General features: G+C 53.0%; 4 protein-coding genes across 17 annotated transcripts in view; 2 read left to right on the top strand and 2 right to left on the bottom strand.

Annotated features, from left to right (window-relative positions):
- The window catches only part of ANKRD52 (ankyrin repeat domain 52), a 17,114-nt gene extending 16,929 nt beyond the window's left edge, over nucleotides 1-185 (top strand). For both annotated transcript variants that reach the window (XM_067696964.1, XM_067696963.1), the window contains one exon: nucleotides 28-185. In XM_067696964.1, coding sequence (XP_067553065.1) covers nucleotides 28-138 — 111 coding nt within the window. In that variant the 3' untranslated portion in view covers nucleotides 139-185. The remainder of the gene's footprint in view (nucleotides 1-27) is intronic.
- On the bottom strand, nucleotides 146-5,732 carry SLC39A5 (solute carrier family 39 member 5). 2 transcript variants are annotated; one of them, XM_067696972.1, is made up of 11 exons: nucleotides 5,673-5,732; nucleotides 4,254-4,608; nucleotides 3,865-4,048; nucleotides 2,675-2,837; nucleotides 2,347-2,516; nucleotides 1,978-2,118; nucleotides 1,502-1,598; nucleotides 1,244-1,414; nucleotides 961-1,041; nucleotides 633-823; nucleotides 146-406 (listed from the first exon to the last, which is right to left on the bottom strand). In XM_067696972.1, exons 2-11 carry the CDS (start codon nucleotides 4,535-4,537, stop codon nucleotides 263-265), a joined length of 1,626 nt encoding a protein of 541 aa, XP_067553073.1. In that variant the 5' UTR covers nucleotides 4,538-4,608; nucleotides 5,673-5,732; the 3' UTR covers nucleotides 146-262. The 2 variants fall into 2 exon arrangements, with proteins under 2 accessions (XP_067553073.1, XP_067553074.1); XM_067696973.1 differs by lacking the exon at nucleotides 5,673-5,732 and adding an exon at nucleotides 4,910-5,050.
- Nucleotides 5,529-11,932, bottom strand: NABP2 (nucleic acid binding protein 2). Of its 10 annotated transcripts, none has more exons than XM_067696981.1 (7): nucleotides 11,262-11,502; nucleotides 9,743-9,853; nucleotides 9,208-9,336; nucleotides 9,029-9,100; nucleotides 8,771-8,852; nucleotides 8,613-8,676; nucleotides 5,529-5,733 (listed from the first exon to the last, which is right to left on the bottom strand). In XM_067696981.1, exons 1-7 carry the CDS (start codon nucleotides 11,384-11,386, stop codon nucleotides 5,669-5,671), a joined length of 648 nt encoding a protein of 215 aa, XP_067553082.1. In that variant the 5' UTR covers nucleotides 11,387-11,502; the 3' UTR covers nucleotides 5,529-5,668. The 10 variants fall into 10 exon arrangements, with proteins under 10 accessions (XP_067553082.1, XP_067553089.1, XP_067553088.1 ...); XM_067696988.1 differs by lacking the exons at nucleotides 5,529-5,733; nucleotides 11,262-11,502 and adding exons at nucleotides 5,932-6,463; nucleotides 11,891-11,932 and having other exon boundaries at nucleotides 9,208-9,346; nucleotides 9,752-9,853; XM_067696987.1 differs by lacking the exons at nucleotides 5,529-5,733; nucleotides 11,262-11,502 and adding exons at nucleotides 5,932-6,463; nucleotides 11,610-11,773 and having other exon boundaries at nucleotides 9,208-9,346; nucleotides 9,752-9,853.
- RNF41 (ring finger protein 41) overlaps nucleotides 11,884-15,936 on the top strand; it is a 26,091-nt gene continuing 22,038 nt past the window's right edge. For 2 of the 3 annotated variants that reach the window (XM_067696976.1, XM_067696977.1), the window contains exons 1-2: nucleotides 11,884-12,164; nucleotides 14,600-14,783. The gene's annotated coding sequence lies outside the window, so the exon portion shown is untranslated. The remainder of the gene's footprint in view (nucleotides 12,165-14,599; nucleotides 14,784-15,936) is intronic. The other variant, XM_067696978.1, reaches the window with a different exon arrangement.

The following is a 15,936-nucleotide window of genomic DNA, read 5'->3' as shown; positions in this document are numbered from 1 at the left end:
GGCTAAAGCACAATGCTCTCCCCGCAGATGGATGCATCCTGCACCCTCCAGGCCCCTCCTCCCCATACCTGCTTTGAGCCCTCCTCCTGCCACATCCTGGTTTTCTATGCTGTTTTGGTGCAAGTACAACTGTCGTAGTCATGGCTTTGGGATGGGTTCTGTTTATTAAAATCCTGTTGCTCCTACTGGCCCTGTGTCCCGCCTCCATTCCTGTGGTTGGGGGGAAGGAAGGGCAACCTGGACGCCTTTCCACTGGCCCCCATCAGCCATCAGAGACCAGAGGCCACAGCTGCTCCTCCAGCAGGGCTATGGTGAGCATGAGGCCACCCCCCAGCAGCAGCCCCAGCCCCTGCAGTAGCACATGGAGCGTAGGGAGGGGCCCAGGTGGACGAAGCAGGGCTGGTAGCTGAAAGAAAATAACAACATCAGGATCCTGGCCTTGTCTCTGCTCCTAAAACAGGAGAGGGAGATGTCAGCAGCTCTCCCCCACCCAAGTTCTTCCACACCCCTGTTTCTCATGTAGTCCAGCCACCCTTCTGGGGGGCCAAGGGGGAAGCAGTGGGACTGATACTTCCCTCTCCTCTACACCCACCCCGCTTCCCTTGGTTTCTCCGCACTACCCCACACCTCACCATGTCCACAAGGGCCACGTAGAGGAAGACCCCGGCAGTGACCCCAAACACCCAGGGCGTGAGGGGGACAGGGCCCAAACTGAGCCCCACCCCCAGGGCTGCACCCCCCAGTCCCAGGACTCCAGACACCAGGCTCAGCAGCAGCAGCCGCCGGAAGGGCAGCCCTGCCTGGAGCAGCATCGCGAAGTCACCTGTGGGGAGAGAGAACAGGGTAGGAGGGAGTACGCCAGGGCTGCCCCTCACCCACGTCACCGCCAGCCTCCAAGTTCCACCCCTTGGAAGTCTCTCCTTTCTGGAGTCGACCCCACTCCGCTCCTGCCATTCCTACCCAGTTCATGGGGCAGCTCGTGGCAGAAGACTGCTATGGTGGTGCTGAGGCCACTGGAGAAGCCATCAGAGAAGGCCGCGCCTGGGTGGGCAGGATGGGAGGTGGTCAGTCTGGAAGGAAGCTCTCCCCGGAGGAGGCTGGGGCCTGCATTCCCTCTGTGGTCCTCCCATTCCCCGCCCGCCCCCCACATGGTAGCTCTCTCCCTGCCCCATCCAGTAACTAGGAGGCCTACCCTCTCCCTCCCTCCCCCGTCCTTCCCCTCCCTCCCTCCCCCGCCTCACACCTATGGCCAGCCCATCAGTGAAGTTGTGCAGACCATCCCCCAGGAGGACCATCCACGTGATATTGGTGCCACCGCTACCCTGACATCCATGACTGTGGCCTTGGCGCCCAGGAGGGGCCAGGACTGCTGGGGGCTGGCTGTCCTGCTCCCTCTGGCCCTGAGCCCCTGGCTCTGTGGGAAGGAGGAAAAGAGCCGTGTTGGTGGCTGCGAGTGAGAGCTGGGAGCCAGGGCCCGCTCTTCATGTCCTCCGCCGGTCACCTGGAACTGCCTGCAGGGGCCGAAGCACCATCCCACTGCCATCCTCTGGGTCCAGGTTTGGAGTTCTGAGATCCTTTCTTTTTCGCTGGCAGCACCTCTGAAATGGGAGGGTGTCCCTCCTGAGGGAGGAGGCAGCAGAGCTGGGGGCTAAGGAGCGGTCAGGCTGCCAGCAGGGAAGGTGAACACCTGGTCCCACCTCTGCCACTTGGGGATGTTCTCTGGCCTCTGCTCTCTTCCCAGGCTGGCACCTCTCTGTTTCTTGTTGACTTGAACTCAGGAGAGGAGGCCGTTTGGCCGGAAGTCCCGGGCCTATGCTGAGGAGCCCCAACCCACTCCCTGTTAGCTGTCAGGTCCTGCACAGTCAAGCAAACGTCAGAGCCAGGAGCGCACTTGGCCCCTCACCTCCTGGCTTGAGTGGCCAGTTCTTGGCTAGGACTCTGGTCTCGGCAGGAAGAAGACAAAAGGGTGTCACTCACTGGCTTGAGCCCTCGTCGCCGCAAAAGCCCTAGCATGTTCTCCAGGACGAAGAGAAGAAAGAGACCACCAAGCACCGACAGTCCTGGTCCCAGGTCCTCCTCTGGCTGCCCGCCAGGTCCAGCATGCTGCCCTCCTTGCGCCTGACAGAGAGGCGGTCAGGGCAGACTCTGGAAGCACCTGCACCCGACAGCATCCCCCTCCTGAGACGGTGGAGAGAGGTGGTGAGCCTTCACTCATACGCTCTACTAGAAGGCAGCTGTGGGCTGAAGCTGGGGTGGGAGAGAGGATGTCCTATGACTGGGAACACACTGGCTCCATGGAGGCTGTCCACCCCTAGGGCAGGGGGACAGGAAAGGGGCTTCACGTACATGTGGCAGCAGGTGTAGCAGGGCGTCCCCACAAAGAGTGCCCACGGCCAGGGCCCCCAGGAAGCCCAGCAGGGGCTGCAACAGATGAGGTCCCAGGAGCCGCAGCAGCAGCAAGGAGAGGGGAGCAGGCAGGCTGAGCAGCAGGACCGCCAGGGCACTATGAACCAGGGCTGGGGAGAATCAGGGGCTGAAGTTAGGCACGGCTGAAAGGGAGGCCTTAAAGGGAATGCTGCAAGGGGAGGCGGGACCCCAACGAACCCCCTTTCTTGGCTTGAGCCCCACTCCCGACAGGATTCAGGTGCCCCACCACTTGCTCTCCCCTACTGACCAGATAGCAGATCCCCTGGGGGTGTTGGAGCTGGGGCCCGGATGCAGACACGGCTGTCAATCTGATAAAGCAGGGCTGGACACAGCAGAGCAAACTGACGAGGGGTCAGAGGAGCAGCAGGGCTCAAGCCAAAATTGACCAGCAGCTGGGAGCCATTCAGACACTAGGGAAGTGGAGTTGGAGGTCACACATTGGGGAATTGCTGAGAACTGTGACTCAGATCTTTAATGTCTGCCCTTCCATTGCATGGGCTCCTGGGTCTCTCCCAGGGTCCCCTTTGCTCACACTGGCAGGTGCATCAGGGACTCGGGACAGTTAGGTATAATCAGTGTGTGTTAATTATTAGTGAATATTCAAACCAACGCAAACATTCAGTTCGGTACAGATTGGGTGCTAGTGAACATCGCCATCATCTCCCTCCCTCCCAAGCCCCTGATGTCTCATGAATTTGGTGATGGAATTGATTGGACAACTAGAGCCCTCCATTGCAGAATCTTAGAAGGGAAAAGAACCTAAAATGCCATGCTGCCGTCCTCTCAGCAGCCCTGTCACTCGTTCAACCAGCCTTGGCTGGAATGCTTCCTGGGATGGGGTGCTCACCTCACCAGGCCTGTTTCAGGTTGGCTTTGGCTGCCCTCTGGTGTACATGGAACAAGTTCACCGACTTTCTGGATGAAGACAGCCATCTGCCGCCTGCAGGCCGCGTTCTCCAGATAACCAGCCCCAGAGGCTACGCTGGGCTGCTTCTCTGAATTCTCTGCTTTGCCAAGTGTGGCCCCTAAACCAAGTCTTGGAGCTTGGGGTATGGGTTTATCTACTCTGAGCCCAGAGGAGACATATTTCACTACTGGAATAACATACCCTAAGATCACACCTGGATTTTTTTTTAAGTAACCATTTAAAATGACTTTTTTTGGTGTGGTACGCGGGCCTTTCACTGTCGTGGCCTCTCCCGTTGTGGAGCACAGGCTCCGGACGCGCAGGCCCAGCGGCCATGGCTCATGGGCCCAGCCGCTCCGCGGCATGTGGGATCTTCCCGGAACAGGTCACGAACCCGCATCCCCTGCATCAGCAGGCGGACTCTCAACCACTGTGCCACCAGGGAATCCCCAAATGACTGACGTTTTAAACATTTCAGGCCATCTAAATGCCATGGCTCCTTTTCCCTCGCTACAGATCATCAGACTCACATCCTCATTCAGATGGTCAGCCAGTGAATGGTCCAGCAGCAGAAGCCTGTGAAAGAGGCCCAGGCCCGATGGGGCTGGCCCATGGGGTGGTGCTGGGGCCTCGGTCTCCTCCAGGTCACCCCATCCAGGGGGGTGCAGGGGCAGCCCTGCCCAGATGTCCACACTCAGCTCGGGGTCCTGGGGCCTAGAGTGGATGGATAACAAAGTCAGACTTACTCATGTTCTCTCAGAAAGGGGCTGTGAAAGGATGTAACGAATCAGGTTCTGAAAAATCTGTCATTCCAGGAATCTGATTTTAGGAAGCCAGAGCTAGGCAACCGGAGGAGACTGATCCAAGTACTGAGAAGAGCTGGGGTGTGACATTTTGGGGTGGGGAGAGGGGTTAGTACCTGTGCGTGGAATTGTCTCCAGCTGGGGGTGTAGCCTGACCAGCTGGAGGCCCGTGGTGTCCCAGGTGGAGGGCCTGAACTCGGCCTAGCCCCAGGCTGTGGAGAAGCCTCGCTAGGCCCCCTGCAGTCAGCGTCCCATTCTCCCCATACAGGCCAAACAGCTGGGCCAGGTAATGGTTCTGCTCCTGCTCAGCAGGGCCCAGGTAGGGGGCTGAGCCCCCTACCCAGCCCAAGGCCACCCACACACACAGGCCAGCCAGCAGATGACTCACTGGGGGCCCCATTATCGGGGGGACAGGGTTAGAAGCTCTGGTTCCGGCTTCTACTCCTCCAGGAACATTCTGAGGACCGTGCCCTGGAAGAACAAGGAGGAGGGGCTGGGGCTCCTGCCCTGCTGTCCAGCCCAGGGCCCGGGGAGCCTGCACTCCTCACACCGCCCCCTCCTCGAACGCTGCAGCGGCAGCCTCCTTCCTTCCTCCCCCTTGCCTCCTTCTGAGCAGCCTCTTGCTTCCCAGTTCCTAGAACACCTTCCCTGAACCAGAACACTCCCCTCACCTGATCCAGAGCTGACCTGTCCCTGTCCCTCCCCTATCCCCAGACCCCACCCCTCAACCTCACCCCACCTCTCTATCCCCCCTCAATCCCCAGGGCCTCACCCCCAACTGGCAGTGTGAGAGCCGTCACCTCAGGTCCCCAGGAGGCCTCGCTGTGGACACTTAGAGGTTCCTGGGTTGTGGAGGGGAGCCAGGCTCAGCCTCCAGCTGCCCAGGTAGATCGGAGGCCATGTCAGATAGAGGGCTGGGATGGACAAGCCCCCACTCCTAGCCCACCTGCCTGGGGGCGGGGCCAGGGAGGTGCCAGTGTGGGAAGGCTTACATCAGAGAAGAGTTAATGGTTCACTGGTCTCTGGGGTGGGGGTCAAAGGTCAGTCTTGGCTGGGCCCCTGAGTAGGGAGGGGCCACCCTCTGCCCCTGAAAAAGCCACATGGCCAAGGAGAACCAGGGCCTGGGCTTTTCTTCTAAATAATTTACACCCCAACCCAGGTGGTACCGTCTTAGCCTCTCCCTGCCTACACTCCCACCTCACCTACCTTACATATGGCATCGGGTTTCATTCATCTCCAACCCCCATCCCCACATTCCCTGGGAAGGTTGGACCCAGGTGTCCCTAAGCTGGAGAGGAGGGTAAAGAGGCAGATAAGTGGCAACCCCAGATGCGTGGGGAAGAAATTGTTTTTAGCACTTCCTCATCCCAGAAGAGTAAGAGCCAGACCTCTGGGAATCTATGACCACGAGAGGGGACGCTCTGGTGGGAAGAGGAAAGGAGTATCTGTGCCTCCTCAGATGTCTGACCTGGCTTAAGGTTGGGGAGCACAGTCTGACTGGGGTGACCGGCCCAGGGGGTCGAGGTCGGCATTACCTGACAGCAGGAAACAGGAAGGACGCCCAGAGGAAGGGGGACACAGTCTTCTTGGTTCCAGCTGTGGGGGGTAGGCAGGCAGGCGGACAAGGGTCACCGGCAGGGAGGGGGCAGGGGAGGGGCACTACCTTAAAGGGGCAGGCCTCCTTTGCCCGGGCCTTGCCTGTAACCTATCTCCCCTCCACCTCCTAGGGACACCCCACTCTCCCAAATGCCCAGCTGCCGACCTCTTCATTTTCCCACAAAGAGCAAAGGAGTCCAGTACAGAGTGGTAACATTTATTAGGAAGGAGGGATTCAATTAAACTTCCACATCACAGACCCAAGGATCAGACTGTAACCGTCATTTCTAAAGAGGAAGGCGGGGAGGCAGAGGGCCCGGACTCCCAGGGGACAGGCCGCTTCAGCTGACAAGGAGGGGACTATGGGCTGAGGGCGGATAAGGCCACTGCTCACCACCCCTCCAGTGAAGTTTAGTGGCTAAAATACTCCTACACACCCCCTGCCCCCAAAAGCCAGCAGCCCAGTAGAAAGCTGTGTTCTCTAGCAGACACCTGGGTTGTGGCTGGTGGCAGGGAGGAATAATGTCTTGCTATCTCTTGCTGCTCCTCCGGGTTTCTTTGCCATTACTGACAGGGCTGCTGGAGGGGCCAGGAGGGCCGGCAGGCGTGTGGTTGGGCTGGCTTCGGGTAATTCGGGGGGTGGGGGGGTGGGGGGGAGTGTGAGGGGGGTGTGGGCCACCACCAGGACCTGGTGGGGTGCTCAGTCCATTCCCGTTCTGGCTCTCAGAGGCTAGTTGTGGGAGAAGGGGAAGAAAAACCGGAATTAGAGAACTAAGGTAGGCAGGCATCCATCCCCAAGGCCTGCCTCCAGCCCCAGCAGGCAGCACAGTCTCCACCGAGCACAGCTGCACACTGATGCTGTGGGACCAAGTGCAAAGGATGTGAGTTGTAGGAATGGGGCCCCAAAAGATGCAATCATCATTTTGGCAGTTGCTGCATGAACTGTCGTATGATATTTTTTCTTCCTTTTTTGTTTTTAATTGTGTTTTTTTTTTTTTGGCTGCGCCATGCAGCTTGTGGGATCTTAGTTCCCCAAACCAGAGATTGAACCTGGGCCCTCAGCCGCGAAAGCGCGGAGTCCTGACCACTGGACTGTGGGGAATTCCCGATATTTTTTTTTTCTCTTTTATCCATCTCTGTATCATTAGGAGTCAGATCTAGAAATAGCTGTTTAGTTCTAGGCTCAAGGACCACCGACAAAAGAACCCTTGACCAAAAGTGACTGTAAGACTGGAGAAGCGTTGGGAAAGGAAGGGCCTGAGGTTTCTATCTTAAAATGTAAGAAGGATCTTAAAAAAAAGAAAGAAAGAAAAAAGTGTGGTGGTGTGTATCACAATGATACATGTTCACTTGGGAAAACAGAAATAAGAATAAGTACAAAAACTATTATACATACTCTCACAGAGTAAGCAAAAAAACTATTATACATACTCTCACACCCCCAAAATAACAGACAACATTTTTGTGTATATTTTCAGTGTTCGATGGTTTCCTTGAACTACCTTAGCTGTGCAAATCATTATCACCACACTTACCACAGTGTGTTACAACTGTTGTCTGTGGGACTATTCCTTTCATGGACTGCAAGCTCCTCAAGGCAAGTGCTATGTTTTTTCCTTGGCATTCCTCATCTATAAATGCTTGTTAAATGAAGGCAGAGGCCTGCCTCTCACATACATAGGGCGTCATGAACCCTACCCATATCCCTGCTGAATCCTTCTGCTCCATCAGACTAAGATATCTGCAGCCAAAAATGGAAGAATAAAGCCCCTTCCTTAATTCACAGAAGAAGTGAGGAGTATGTAGGAAGTCATCATTTTTATGCCACACATGTTTTTTTAAAACCTTCTGTACCTGTTAGCAGATGACAAAGTGAATAAACATCTGGCAAATGAATATTAGGGACAAACAAGCTTAAGTGTACCTTATTTAAAATAATTTTATAAATTATGGAGTTATGGAGACCTGAGAATACATAATAGTCATATTTTCAGTTGAAAACATGGATGCTACTCTTTTGTGGTGGAATTAAATGTTGTTATTTCACGGTGTTCCTAAAAAACACCGTGACCCTGAGTGGTTCTGGCACAGAAAATTTTGGAAACCATGGTAACTGGGGATGCAGACACAGACTGAGGAAGGGTAGAGGAAGCCTGAAGCCTAGTGTCACAGGGAGAAACATAAGGCATGGATCAGAGGCAAGAGAGAGACAAACACCCAGGAGTGGTAGGGTCAGCTGCGAGATGACCCAGAAGGAGAAAAGAGCAATAAAAACCAGGTTCCTAAGGAGAAGCCAGGAGACGAAGGAAATGATGTTGGTGAGTGATTCTAATCAAAAGCTGATGATCTGCAGTAAGCCAAATTCCTCAAGAGACCAAAAGCAGGGGCTTCTGAGTTGGAAGAACCATAATCCTGAGGGCCAAGGCCTAGAAGCAGGGCCTTTAGTTTTCAAGAAAGTGGCAACCCTAAAGGGGAACTATTTAGTGCTTAAAGTTGTGCAGTGTGGACTCCATGCTGAGTCCTGTAAGTAACAGTGTATCAGAACTGATAATGAATCAAAATAGGCAAGGGGAACAAAGGCAAGGTTCTGCCAGAGAAGAAGCAGAGAGGAACAAGCTAGAATGAAAGAGGGCAGTCTTTGTGGAGAAACTGCTCTCATTTTTGCCTTTGAGTGGCAGTGGCAAAAGGGAGCTCTATCAGTGATAGAAACATGGCCCCAAATCTTTTCACCCCAGGGACTTGCAAAAGAACTGGGAGAATTGGGTGCAAGAGGATATATTGAGAGAAGAGAGATCTGGAAAAGGGATGAGGGCAATGCATCTTTCCAGGCTGGGGAGATTAGAACTAGGAGGGCCAGTGGATGGAAGGAACAGGTTTACCTGGAGAAGTGGCGGGGGGTCCGGTGGTAGGCTGGGGAGCCGTAGGGCTGCTATCGTTCTGCACCTGAAGGCACAAATGACACATTCAGACCTTACTCCCTACCATGCTTCTTGGCCTGACCTGCCCTCCTTCCACACATCACAGCCATGGGACTCACCGTCTTGTTGGGTGCCTGCTGGGCACTGTATTCTGGATTTGGCTCACTGAAGTTAGGAACCTCAGAATAAACCATACAGAATCTGCAAGGGGAGAAAGTGGCAAAGCCTCAGGCCCAACCTCTGGGCTACTCTGGAAACCTCAGAAAGGTCCAGGTACAGGACAGGGAATGCACACCCTTATGCTGTCTCCTTGCAAACCTCAAACTTCTCTCCTTGGCCTGGTGCTTCTACATCCCCAGCTCCAAGACAGCACTTACTCTCCAATCTTTTGAAGATCACCCCCACGGCCAGTGTACAATGTCAGACAACCTTTGAACACTGAAGCGTACCTGTGGGGTCACAAAAAGCAGGATTCGAGTTACAGGGACTGTTAATCCCCCCGCCCCCCCCACCCCGTTACTGCCCTTGAATAGCCAGAAGTCACCTGATGGCTTACCCTTTGGTGAGCCGGATAATATCCCCAGGCTGGATCAGGTTGCCCACGTCGTCCCAGACGGAGATATTGATGCTGCCAGTTTTGTCTGCCACTTTGCAGGTCCGAACCTCGTGCCCGTCCTTTGTCTTGGTCACTCGGCCTGGAGGGAACAGAACAATGGGGTTAGGGGGTGGATGGTCAAATAAATGGGGGTGGTGGTGATCAGAGGGATGAGGTCTAGATATTGGTGGAGTGAGGAAAAAGGTGTACAAACAGGGCAAAGTCAAATCCCTGGGGCAGGTGAGGGAGGGGCCAGCACCATGGAGAGGGCCCACACGTGTGGGAAGAGGCCCAAGAGGCACTGGAGGCTTGGATCTGACAAGCGTTCCATCCATCTACCCTACACTGCAACTCTCCGGGTGGGGGCGAGGAGACTGGGCGTGAGCAGTCCTGTGGTGCGCCCTGCTGTGCCGGGTGCAAGTTAAGAACAGAGGTGATGTTCCCCCCCTCCTGGCCCCCAACCCCAAGAATGCGCGCAGGGGGCCCACCGCGCCAGCAGAACCACCTGTCTCCAGCACAATGAAGATGAGGTTCAGGTTCTTGAGCCCGGGCTTGATATCCTTCACGAAGGTCTCCGTCGTCATGCTGCCCGAGCCTCAGCACCCCACTAGAAGGGGGAAAAGGGGACGAAGGTTCAACGCTTGGAGCCTTCGCCCCCATGTCCACTTCGCAAGGCCTACCTATCACACTAGGCTGGGGTCAGGCAGCCTCAAACCCTCTAACTCTTCTAAAAGGGTAGAAACGAACTTCCCCAGGGGCTTCCAACTTCAAGATCAGAATTCGGGGGTGTCTCTGGATAGACTGCTTCTGGGCTGGAAGCCCCCTCCCGGGATGCTCTTTCAGTATCAAGCCCCGAAGTAGAGAAGCCGACGCACACGGGGGCAGGAAACCTGGTGCGGAGCCAAGGAATGGAATCTCACTCGCCAAACCCTCCCGAACCCTCATCTGGACAACCGGGGACTCGGTGCATCCTCTCCCCGACCCGCAGCCCACTACCCACCCAGCCTGCCCGCCGTACACTGCACCCCACTGAGCCGCCCGCAGGGGGAGCCAAAGGCCCCGCCGCCGCCGGATGCGGACCAATGGAACGCTGGAGTGCGAACATTCCCGGAAGTTTCCCCCGGCGGGCCTCCTCCAGCCAATCAGCACCGCCCCCCCCGCGTCCCGCCTCCAGTCCCCACCCGGCCAATCGCGATCCGAGATTCACGCGCCGCGAAGCGGGTGGGATTTTAGGTATTAAAGGAGCCCGGGAGAGGGTTGGCTGCGCAAGAAAACACGTGGACCACCAGGGGGCGTCTCAGGTACCAATTTTCCTCCACTTGACTAGGAGAATGCACTAAGATTTGTTTCTCCTAGACGTGACCCAGTGGAAAAAGAACCAAAGGTTTTTGGAATCCGGCGGACAAAAGTATGAAACCCGGCTCATCACTTCTTTTCTCGACAGTTCTTCAATATGTGATTTCATTTTGCAGACGAGAAAAAGAAGTTATATAAGAAGCTGTGTCTAGCACACAGCAGGAAGTTTCCTCCTCTTCTCCAACTGCTTTAACTCTCATCTTTATTCCTGATTTGGGGTCCTCAACTTTAATGCACTATCCAGCTTGGTCAAGATCTCTGGAAAAAGCAGCATTCACAGCAGAGACAGACAACAGGCAGACTCACCCCCTCCCCCTTTGGAAGTAATGGAATCTGGGGCACCGAAAGCAACATTTGCATTAGACTCTCACAGTTTGAAAGGCACCTGTTCCTAATGCACTTATCTCACTAGATCTCAGGGTCCCCTCAGAGACTGAAAAGAGGCCCGAAACTTTAGTTCCCTTTGAGACTTGTTACATAGTCAACAAAAGGCAGCTAGCTCTGTAATGTTGTCTATAGACCAATTATATATAAACAATATACGTACATGTGCATTACCATTTGCTTGGCGAATATCCATATCAAATACTGCTTACTATCAGATTAGCCTAAGAGGCCATGTAATTGTAATGCCTTGGTTTGCTTAATCAATCCCTTACCTTCTCCTAGAGGGCTTTAGGGTCCACCTTGACTTTCCTCGGAGCTCAAGTTCTCTCCCGCCCACACCCCCAGCCATGGTGCTGTACCCTAAGGAAATCAAACCACAACCCGGGAAGAGGGACATTTTATCTCCCTCCTCTCCCGTTAGGTGTTTCAGGGAACTGTACAAGTGTTTGGATGGCCGACGTAAAGACGTCAGGAGTGCGACTGGGAGAGAGGCGGGCAACCCTAGATCAAAGTTGTCCGGTCAGACACTCCCCCATTCCCCACCCCGTGGTCGCCTTGTTGACTACATATCCACTCCCATGACCATGAGTCATAAGATCGGGAGGCTCCGGGATGCTGACCACAGCTCTGGAAACGGGAGAGGGACCGAGGAGACGGCAGGTCACTGCAGGCCAGCCTCCTAGAGACGATCTCGCAGCAAGCCGCATCAGCTTTAGGGCACGAACACGTGCACCCCTCCAAAGCGAAGTCTCGCGCTCCGGGAGAGTCGGCCTCCAGCTCTGCCGCTGACGCTCACGCTGGGAAGAACATAGAGCTCTCCCTCCCAAATGGCTATCTAGTTCTCGCTGGGACCATAAAGACTTCCGTTCTAGAGCGGAGGCCTGGCTAGCCTTCCACTCACCTCGTTGGCCGCTTGTGGCTTCTAGTTCGGGGCTGAGTTAAACAAAGAGGCGGAGTTTGGTGACGAGCTTCCGCTAGGTTGCGTAGCAGCGGTGGGCGGGGCAAGGGATCTGTCCCACACCGCGAAGAGTGGTCGGAACCATCTCTCGTCTTCTTCCCCTTCCCCTTCCCCTCCCAGGAAAAGCTGGGACCCGGCACCCTGGCTGTCCCTTGGCCGCTGCGGCCTCAGCTCCAGCCAGGCCTGGGTACGGAGAGTCCAGACCGCTTCCAGGGCGGTGCGTACGGCGCCTGCGCGAGCTCCCACCTAAAAGAGGGTGTGGGAGGGGAGGGGGCAAGGTCCCAGCGGGGTTGGGACGGGGGTTCGAGCTATTGGAGGTCAGGAGGAGGGATGGGAGTAAAGATGAAAAATGGAGGAAGGGAGCAGTAATAGGGAGGAGTCTAGAGGTGATAAAGGGGCGCTGATGGGTGGGTTGTTGGGGAGGTCCATTGGAGTGGGGGAGCCTTAGGAAGTGCGGGAGGGGGCCTGGGCTGGCTGGAGGACAGGGAGGGGGGCGAATTGGGGGAACCACGTGGTGTTTAAATGGGCAATGATTGACGGGCCGGAAGGGGAGGCAGGGAACATACTGGGGGTCAGTGTGGGCAGGGGCGTCGGAACCTGAACCCCCGCCCTCGAAGCGCCATAGCTTGGCTCCTCTCCCATGCCTTGTCTTTGACAGCCTTGTCTTCCTCCTCCATTCCTTCCCCCCTCTCCCTCCCACCCCTCCATGAAGGAATCTCACATTCCTTACATCCCTGCCCTGGATTGCCAGTCCCTCTTCACACACTTCACACACCGGAAAGCCTTCTCCAAACCAGAACGCAGAGGAAATTGAGGATTGGGAAGGAGGGGGCCGGAGAAGGAGCAGAAAGCTGAGAGGGGTGAGGGTGTTTTGCCTGAGGGACTGACAGACATCTCCATTCAGAAACTGACTTCATTCTACCTAGTAGCAAATGTGGCTGTTAGAGACCACTGAATCACTGTTCTTGGGGACTGGGCTGTGGTAGTGATAGTCTAATCCCTTCCTGTACAGGTGGTTTTAGTCTGACAATAGAGCAAGAAGCTGATAATGTTGCAGGCTGATAGTTATCCCCAGATAGGAATGGTAGGGAATCTGAGTGATGCAATAATGTTACTGCCCTGTGTGTCCAGCTGGCTTTGTGGCTGTGTCTGGTTCCCAGTAATGGGAAAGAAAGAACAGGCTTCTTTCAAGCATTTCCTCATGGGCCCTCAGTACTCTAAATTTATTTTGCAGTCTGTTACTACAAATACCTTACCTATGAATAGCGGTATTCAGTATGCTTTCACATTTATTATGTCATTTGCTTTTCCTGGACAATATGTAAGGTCGATAAGGCAGTTATCATTTTCCCTACTTGACAGGTGAAGAAATTGAAAATTACAGAAGGGATACATGGCTTGTTAAAAGCCATACAGTGGGTAGAGCTGGGACCAGAACCCAAGTCTCCTGACTCCTGGTCCTCCTCTCAGTTGAAAAATCCTGTTTTGTTCTGGTCAAGGGAGCAGTGAAGGACGATTGGTTTTCCCAGGCTAGATAACTGTTTGCTTTCTGAGTCTGAAACTTGTCACTGGAAGACTGAACATAGCCAACAGCACTGGCTCCTGGAAGCATTTCTTGACGTGCAGGTGCTTGTGCCAGGCTGTTGCTGTGGTCAAATGGAAGAAGCATTATACCCTCCTCTGTATTATGGATGGGAGAGACAGATCAACTTCCCCCCACCTCCAACTACAGGGAAGAGAAAGTGGATCTGGCCGTGCACTTTTATCCTCTGATTAGTTTTAAAATACCACACTAATGTGTTATGGCTGATGAACATAGTAAACTAATGAGCACGTATACCAGACTCAGGATGAAATGGTCTCTGTTTTATGACTAAAAATCGTGATCCTTTCTAAGATAGCCGTTAACATTGATAGATGTGAAGGTAAGGAAAGGAATTTGAATAGTTTCTATTCTGCGTCTGAAGCCTTGTCTCCTTCTACTTAGTTTCATCCTTTTAGTAATGAGAGTCTGGTCAGCTTAATCATACTGCTACCTGTAGTCTTTCCAGTTTCCTATCCTAGAATAATTTCCTGATTCACTGCCTCTTCATTTTTTTCTTTTAAAGCCTGATCCCCTCAGGAATATTTCTGGACTTGGAAGTAGAATTGCACCTGTACCAACATTCTTGAGCATCTTCTTATGAAACAGTATTTTTCAAGTGGAGAGTAGGACAGAATTCTTTTTATATGAAATAATTTATGTGAAAGCACTCTGGAAACATTAAAGCATCATACTGTGCATGTAAGCTTTCATTGCTCTCTGCATTGTATAGCCACAGATTTAGACTCATTGACATTACTTTTAGTTGTATGCACTGAATAAAAGAACCTTTTTCTATCTCAAACAGCTCCTCTTCCCTACCTTTCTTCTTGTCCCTTTCTCTCCCCCTCTCAGCTATGTTTGAATCACCTGGTCTGTGCGTGTGATTCCTTAGCTGATGATCTCACTCCTTAGAGGGTAGCCTGGATGCCTAGCCTTGAAACCTATAGTTCTTAGTGGAGTTGTCTCGTCCTCCTCAACCAACCACCAGATCCCAGTCTGTCTAGTTTCACTGCCAAGTGCAGGTAGTTCTCCTGACTCACCTTTTTCTTCCTTGTTCCTATTAATAGAGTGCTCCTGATTGTGACATCACATCCATCCCCTTGGCAATGGAGCTTGTCCCTAGGAAGGAAGACTCAGTCGGAGAATAGCCAACAAGATGGGTTACTGGGAACGTCTCCTGAGTGGCACTGAGTGGAAGCATCAGGGGGTTGGAGCCTTGTGAACAGGGAACCTGCCCCCAACACTTGGAAGGTAAAGAGCCTTGATTCAGAATCCCATTCCTGGCTAGAACCCTCTTCTCTGCCAATCCGGGTTCCTTCTGCTCTTGAAAACCTGATTCTCAAAACTCTTTTTTGCATAAAACTTTCTGTGATTAACCCACATCAATCTGTTCTTCTTTGCATACTTATGTCTTACGTGAACTATTAACTTTTATTTGTTGGTAAATTGCTTAGTAAATTTTACTCTTTTTATGTGTTTTATATCCTGTGTACTCAGCCATTGGGCTGAAGCCTGCACTTAGTTTGAGGACAAGGATTGTGTTTTCCGTTTCTTTTACATGTCTATACTGGCAAGGGGGCTGTGTATATAGGATGAAGATGAGGTTTGGGGTAACCACACAAATAGTGCTTGGTGCTGGTGATCCAGTGGGAGGTCCTTGCTGGTCTTTGAGGCCTGGTAAGCCTCACTTTAGGTGTTAGAGTTGTTAGTTGGGAGTTCTGGAAGAATTGTGTGCCCTCTGGATTCTTTTTTAAATTGAACCAATTAAAACGTGCTGAAGAAGCCTAACTTTAAAAATCTCCTGTGCTAAATCTAGTCTGGATCACAGCATTCTGGAATTAAATGGGACTTTAGAGGCAATGAGGAACCTGAGTTCCTAAGAGCTCAGTTCTCTAAGAGGGGGAGTAACTTCACTATAAGGATTCTACTGCTTAAATGAAAAAGACCACTTTTTTCACTTAGAAAGTGAAGAGAGTTGCCAAAAGAGAGCAAGGCCAGACTTTGCTCTCATAAAGCCAGGGCACCTTTTATCATATAATTATCCCCTAATTTAGCCTATTCTTGTACTTATGTAGAATTTATGTAGTTTCAGATGTTTCATTTCATGTGGAGTAAAGGGAACTGAGGCCCAGAGAGGTTAAGTAACTTGCCCAAGGCTACACATTGGTCGGTAATATAGCTAGAACTAGGACTCAGGTTTCTAGATTCTCAACTCAGTTTTCTTTTTTTCCAGATCTATTTCTTTATTGGGAGACAGAGAGATAAGATGAAATGTTTTAGGGACACCTGTGAGACACCCTCCACCACCTACTTTCTTCACTAGGGTGAAATTCCTAGGAGTCACCTGTTTCATTACACTGGGGCAGGTTATGGGGCCCTTTTCCTATGTGTCTGGTGATTTGTA

This window comes from Pseudorca crassidens, chromosome 11, assembly GCF_039906515.1.
Source record: "Pseudorca crassidens isolate mPseCra1 chromosome 11, mPseCra1.hap1, whole genome shotgun sequence".
Lineage (NCBI taxonomy): Eukaryota > Metazoa > Chordata > Mammalia > Artiodactyla > Delphinidae > Pseudorca > Pseudorca crassidens.
This window is presented reverse-complemented; position numbering and strand designations above follow the sequence as displayed.